This window comes from Littorina saxatilis, linkage group LG16 (genome assembly GCF_037325665.1).
Source record: "Littorina saxatilis isolate snail1 linkage group LG16, US_GU_Lsax_2.0, whole genome shotgun sequence".
In the NCBI taxonomy this organism is placed as follows: Eukaryota; Metazoa; Mollusca; class Gastropoda; order Littorinimorpha; family Littorinidae; genus Littorina; species Littorina saxatilis.
Genome location: NC_090260.1, coordinates 26,542,810 through 26,550,111, shown reverse-complemented (window position 1 = coordinate 26,550,111; position 7,302 = coordinate 26,542,810). Strand labels below are relative to the sequence as shown.

The 7,302-nt window shown below is 44.6% G+C and overlaps 1 protein-coding gene across 1 annotated transcript in view; it reads right to left on the bottom strand.

Moving 5' to 3' along the window:
- Window positions 1-4,764: 4,764 nt before the first annotated feature.
- LOC138949941 (uncharacterized) overlaps window positions 4,765-7,302 on the bottom strand; it is a 22,814-nt gene continuing 20,276 nt past the window's right edge. The window contains exons 12-13 of the mRNA XM_070321724.1: window positions 7,295-7,302; window positions 4,765-6,271 (exon numbers count right to left, since the gene is read on the bottom strand). The exon at window positions 7,295-7,302 is cut by the window's right edge and continues 17 nt beyond it. Of these exons, the coding sequence (XP_070177825.1) occupies window positions 5,932-6,271; window positions 7,295-7,302 (348 nt within the window). The 3' untranslated portion in view covers window positions 4,765-5,931. The remainder of the gene's footprint in view (window positions 6,272-7,294) is intronic.

Here is a 7,302-nt window from a genome sequence, read left to right as displayed (position 1 = left end):
TGCACGAGTGGAGTTTTACGTGTATGACGGTTTTTACCCCGCCCTTTAGGCAGCATACGCCGATTTCGGAGGAGGCATGCTGGGTATTTTCGTGTTTCTATAACCCACCGAACTCTGCCATGGATTACAGGATCTTTTCCGTGCGCACTTGGTCTTGTGCTTGCGTGTACACACCAAGAGGGTTAAGTCACTAGCAGGCCTGCACATCAGTTGACCTGGGAGATCGGAACAATCTCCACTCTTTAGTCTTAACCCACCAAACGGCAGCGACCGGGATTCGAACTCACGACCTCCTCATTAGGAGGCCGATGTCTTACCACCCCGCCACTGCGCCCGTCACCAAACGCAACAAAACTATATATACTCTTCTTTTGCTCTAGGAAATGATAAGGAATACAAAAATATCACGTTTGTGCTTTTTGTTAAAAAACCCATAAACTAACTCGGTAGGCGGAGTGTGTGTTTATCCATGTGTTCGTACGTGCGATTGCGTGCGTGTACATGTGCGTCCGTGAGTGTGTTCGTCTGCCCGTGGGTGTCTGTACCAATAAAACTGCCAGACGCACGTCACACATATTAATCTGTGAAATAAAACTGCCGGAGGTAAAAAGGCGGATGAAGCTTCTTATTGTTTTCTTGCTTAGGGCCCGGTCACACAGCGCTGCGTCCTAATTACCACGACCATGCCGATCACGCCGATCTGAAAAAGTTATCAAATCGGGGCATATCGCCGTCAAAATCCAGCACATGGCACTAATACCCCAGTCACATATTATAGACGCCGCTTCTGCTACGACGGAAAAGTGTCCGAGAGCGTGGCCTATCGTGGGCCAAACGTGACAGGATCTCCATGAGCGTGGTTTGGTCGGGGTGGGATCTGCTAGGTCGCGAAGCTGCACGCTAGCTCTCCCCACGTTTATTTGGACTGCACAAAACAAACGTAGCCGGATCTGGGCGCAGTGCAGTCGTGCTGTAGGTTTTTTTATTCGCCATATGCTTGATTTTGACGGCGCGCCACGACTTGAAAACTTTTTCAGATCGGAGTGATCGGCATGGTCGTCGTAAAAACGTAGAGCTGTGTGACGGGGGTCGTATACAAATCTTCATTACGACTGTACTGCGCCCAGACCCGGCTACGCTTGTTTTGTGCAGTTCAAAATAAACGTAGGGAGAGCGTGCAGGTTCGCGACCTAGCAGATCCCACCCCGACAAAACCACGCTCATAGAGATCCTCCGACGTTTGGCCCACGCCCTCCGACAATTTTATAACGGAGTAGAAGCGGCGTCTCTGTGTGACCGGGGTATTACGTCGCGTGTTTTAATGAGTCTAACGTGGCGCATATTAGCGTTAATCTAAAGCATATATAATTATCATATTTTTGGTGTTGTAAAACAGCCTTGTTTATCTGATCATTCTTACTTGTCAAACACGTATATCGCTGCCCATCCCACCCATCAAAATATCCGCGCCCGCCCCAGGCTACCATGTTCCTCTTCGTGCAATTGAATGTCGAATTAACACAGGAAGATGGTGAAACTGGCTGTCTGCATAGAATTTAAATTTTTGCAATTAAAACAAAACCAGATGACACAACAGTAACCAGGCTTGGACCTTCTTAGACCTTCCTCGTGTGTACTGTCATCTAGTCAATACCCAAAACGAACTCTGTAGCTCTTGGCTCAATTGCAAATATGCATCTATAGGAACACTCAAAGGCGAAAGGTAGGACGATAATTAAAGACTGGCGCAAAAAGGCGTCACAATGAGAATTACAGTCTGGAATGCCCACTCAAAACACAGCTGTTTTCACTTCGAGTAACTGAGCGCTCAAACGTTTCTATCTAACTCCACACATCTAGGTCCCGTTCCCGTAGCAACCAAGGAACGGCACGGGAATGGGAGGGATCGGGAGGGGACCTTAATGGAACGCCAATGGACGTTAACGGAACTCCTTTGAACGGTAGGAACGGTTGGGACAGGTGAGTTCGGACTGCATGTTCAACATTTTATCCATTCCCCGCCCGTTCCAAATGAACGGTAATGGAACCTTAACACGTCGGCAACGGAACTCATGGATCGTTGATGGAACTTAACGCAATGGTAACGCAACGCTAGCGCTCTCACACACTGAGTTGTCATACCCGCATTCCACACATCCGTTCTAGCTTCCGTTCCCAGCCGTCCTCGCTGCCACTTTGGTAAGACGCTGCTCAAAGATGCCAAAAACGGCCGTTTGCGCAGCGTCTCGTTGTTGTGGCAGCCGTCCTCAGGACGGCTGGGAACGGAAACTAAAACGGCTGTGTGGAATGGGGGTATCACGAATTCCTGGTGTATGGTCACATAATTACATCTTAGCTCTTAAGGAAGATGGTGAATCTGGGAGCCTGTCTAAATTGTATCTTTGCTTTGCTTTGCCTTGCTTTGTGTGTGTGTGTGTGTGTGTGTGGGTGTGTGTATGTGTGTGTGAGTGTGTGTATGTGTGTTTGTGTGTGTGAGTGTGTGCTGTGTGTGTGTGTGTGTTTGTGTATGTGTGTGCGTGCTTTTGTGTGTGTGTGTGTGTACGTGCGTGTGCGTGCTTGCATGCTTTTGTGTGTGTGTGTGTGTCTTTGTGTGCATGTGTGTGAGTGTGTTGTGTGTGTGTGCGTGTGTTTGTGTATGTGTGTGCGTGCTTGCATGCCAGTCGAGGTTTATTGCTGGTGATTCGAATGTTAATGAGTTATGGAGGGTATAACTAAGATGAGTTGTGTGATGCAATTGATGAAAATATCATGCCTTAGGCAGTTTTCATTGATGTGTCAAAAGCATGTGATCAGGTTTGGCATCGTGGTCTGCTCCATTAAGCCTACTGCGATTGGCATCAGAGGTCCTTGCTCGGTTTAGTTCGATTAATACTTGGACGAACGAACGAACGAACGAACGAACGAACGAACGAACGAACGAACGAACAAACGAACGAACTTTATTTTTTACAAGGATTAAGGTGCCTTGTCTCACAACTGTCCTTAGACAAATACTAAACATAGAATACTCACTAAAGAAGCAAACAAACGGAAAGAAATAATTGAAGAAGAAAAATGCTAAATGCAACCAGAATATAACATGGAATAAAAATAGTGCTGAGAAAGTGAGACAGACGACAATGAAGAAGAGAAGAAGAAATAATAATAATAATAATAATAATAATAATAATAATAATAATAATAATAATTGTCAGTAAGTACTGGTGTCACATGACTGATGTGAACCAGTTGATTGGCTAATGGCGATGCGCTAAAACTGTTAGCGCACTCTTGGAGTGCGCTAACTTTTCCACAGAGCGTATTCTTACGCCCTTTACCTAAGCAAGACTGTGCTCTCATCCTCAGAATTAATTACTGACATGTAGCTTATATTTTCCACAATACCAAATGACCATAAATTCCTTGCTTCTCAATTAAAGCAGAAGTGGGTTTTTTTCTGACAGATTGCATGTGCCTGTGCCACAGTGCGGCTGCCACTGATCTAAAAATACAAGCCGCTGTGTTTCATCTAATTCTCGCCGACTTGCATAGATTCTTCTCATCGTGTTAGTGGCATGTAGCTTATCATCCACATTACCAAATGATGAGTTAATATAAAATTCCCACCCGCTAGCAGAAAACACAAGTGTTATTCCGATATCGTACCAGCTAGACCAGTTTGGAAGACTGACTCGATCGACTCTGTCATACGTAGCCGCACTGACTACACTGAAATACGACTGCATCAGTTCAGTAAATGAATGGTTTCCGATTTATTATTTCAAGGCAAGAACAATCGTAATCGAAAACGTGTAGGGTTCAGAACGTTCTTACCATTATAAGACTTATTACCAGCGTGCCTCGTGCGTGCAGACTCAGTCAGTGCAGACTGCATGCAGTGGTTTGATTGCCCTAGCAGACGACATAAACCCCGCTCAGCAAATTAACATGTTGGGCAAATGTGAACGAAAAAACGATGGGGATATAATACGTGTAGGGTTCAGAGCATTCTTACCGTTCATATTTAGTATCAGACTCCCCGATGAGTGAAGATACAACACGAGAAATATGCCACATTTGTTTTGAAAATGTGCGAACCGTCGAGTCCCGCGGCTTCGAGTCAATTCAAGGGGAGTCACTCCGCACAGTCAATCCGTCGAAGCTCGACTGGAGGTTTCGAATCGCAAATAATGAAGAGCACAGCCCTTTCTCCGAGTTCAAATGAGGTCTCTCTGAAAGATCATCACTGTTCAGATTAACGCTACACTGGAATTTACCAACAGAAATTAAAATGCGTGTGACGAAAGCACGACACACTTGAGACACCCCACACAAAAGTAGATCTTTACTGTACACGACCTGACCACACAGTTATGCCTATTCAAATGCGCGTTGCAAAATGTGCGCTTGGAATCTTCTTTTTTCTATGGCGGTACTGACAATATCGTTATTGAAACAATCCCAGTGCACTAAGGGATTTATAGAGCAAATCTCGAAAATAATTATTGAACTCAGCGCTATGCGCTTCGTTCAATAATGAATTTTCTCGATTTGCTCTATAAATCCCTTATTGCACTGGGATGTCTCAATAACTTAAATAATAATAATAATAATAATAAATGAGCATTTATATAGCGCAACATCATAACTTTACAATTATGCTCTTTGCGCTTGACACATTTGAAATTCAAACACAGTTATACAAGCATTTACAGCTACATTCATAGTCAGCAACGGACAAAAGGAAGCAAGCTGTTGGTCTCAACACGAATTTAATCACATAACATAGGGTAGCAGATAACACAACAGAGAAACTTGGGAACATACAAAAAGCTTTGCTTATATTAATTCTGGTTAATTTAATTAACACGGCTGTTCAAAGGGCTTCATTCCTGCTACTCTAGCTGCAGGCTATTTTTAGCACTCAACCTTTCCCCACAGCAGAGATAACACAGCAGCGAGCTTAACAGTGTGCTGGCTGCAGCTGTTGGTAGCCAAACTATTCCCTCTGCTGGGCTATTTTTAACTTACACTAAAACACAAGCTAGGAACAGCCGTGGGTTACCCTGTGTGTCTGTGGAGGAATCACAGAAGACTGCCAACTTCATCTTGAGAAATCATTTCCAAGTGTGTCAGGCGAGCAAAAAGAAGAAGAAGAAGAAGAAGATGAAGAAGCGATAATAGTTACTACCTATGAATGATAATAATGTCTTCATTCGTGTTCAGTACTGGTTTACATTTTTTGGTTTCTGTTTCGTAGCCCCCCTTGGGCCAAAAACCTCCATTAAAAACGTATGCAACTTGTATAGTTTGCGTGTGAGAAATAACTTTTTTTTTCTCACAAAGATTAAATGTTCACTTCTTCTTCTTCAGCGTTCCAGAGTTTTCTGGTAACGTGAGAGCTCGTTTGCCCATTTGGGTTCCCAAAACTATACTCTGAGAGCATAGTCAGCTTCACTCCGTTTTTGTTGAGTAGGCATGCTGGGTATTTTCGTGTTTCCATAACCCACCGAACTCCGACATAGATTACAGGATCTTTTCCGTGCGCACTTGGTCTTGTGCTTACGTGTACACACCAGGTCTGCACGTAAGTTGACCTGGGAGATCGGAAAAATCTCCACTCTTAACCCACCAGGCGGCAGCGACCGGGATTCGAACTCACGACCTCCCGATCGGGAGGTCGACGTCTTACCACCACGCCACTGCGCCCGTCACTGATCGCCGAGACAACAGAACTCTCAAACTGTGATTCAACCACAGAACCCTCGAGCTGGGAGTCAGCCACAGAACCCTTAACTGTGATTCAGCCACATAACCCTCAACTTGGGATTCAACCACAGAACCCTCGACCTGCGATTCAACCACAGAACCCTCAAGCTACGAGTCAGCCACAGAACCCTCAAGCTGTGATTCAACCACAAAACCCTCAAGCTACGAGTCAGCCGCAAAACCCTCGAGTTGTGATTCAACCACAGAACCCTCGAGCTGTGATTCAACCACAGAACCCTCAAGCTGTGAGTCAGCCACAGAACTCTCATACTGTGATTCAACCTCAGAACTCTCAAGCTCTGAATCAACCACAGAATCCTCGAGCTGTGAGTCAACCATAGAACTCTCCATCCAGTCTGACGTCGATGCCTGTGCGTCGGAGGGTTCTTGTGCTGGGCCTTTGGACTGAGAAGAGTGAAGCCTGGAGCCTGGCTGTGGGATGGGTTCGTTCTCCTCCTGTAGTAGCTGGAACACTGACTCGGACAGCCGTCTTACATCATTTCTGGGAGAAAAAAAAAATGCTGAACTGATACAAAAAATGGTCACGTGAAGCGATGTCAAAACAGCCAGTCAAACTGTCGGCATGGAACTAAAATCATCAAAAATGAAATTCAGTCACCACCGACACTACAATGTAGAAAGGCTTGGTTTGCCCAAACCTGAAGACCGAGACGGATTCCGCTTATCTCGGCAAAGCATGCGAATGAAGTGTCCTAATTTACATACACCGATTGTCTTTAATTCTGATAACATTTTCGGAGTAAACACGGCCTATCTTTATATATTTTTGATCTCATAAAAAGATAAGGAATATGCAATGCAATCATGCATATTTAAGTGAGATTTTAACCACAACTTTAATGAGCAAACAAAATGTGTTTTTAAGCGCCCAAGCTGAAATGCAATCCCATAGTCCTCCGGAAGGCGTCACAGATTATTGACAAAATTTCAATCTATTTGCTTAAAAATAGAGGTTTGTTTGTTAACGGTTGTGTCGGGAAAATCGACCACCAGCGTGTTACAATACGTTCAATTGAAAGATTAAATGGTTTATTTGCAACGTGCCTTTCTCGCAAAGGGGGGAGCAACAGGTAAATCTGGCAGGTTATTTTGATTTTGATTGCTGTAATTCAGTGCGACAGGTTGCCGAAACAAAATGGCAGTGTGTTTGTTGTTAGCGATGTGTTCTTTTGTTTTTTGGATAAATGTATCCACCTTCGTTCCGTCTCAAACTATCCCAAAGCCCCCGGCATTCACGACCACACTCATAGTCAGTAGCATAGAAATGCAGCTTTATCCCTTATATAGTTCATACACGTGGGTGTGTGTGTGTGTGTATGTGTGTGTGTGTGTGTGTGTCCGTGCGTGTGTGTGTGTGTGTGTGTGTGTGTGTGTGGATGTGTGTGTGTGTGTGTGTGTGTGTGTGTGTGTGTGTGTGTGCACGGTTGTGTGTGTGTGTGATGGTACGTCTAGCTGTATGAGAACGAAGGAAGCCATGGGAACAACTTCAGTCACAAATACTTACCTCTGATG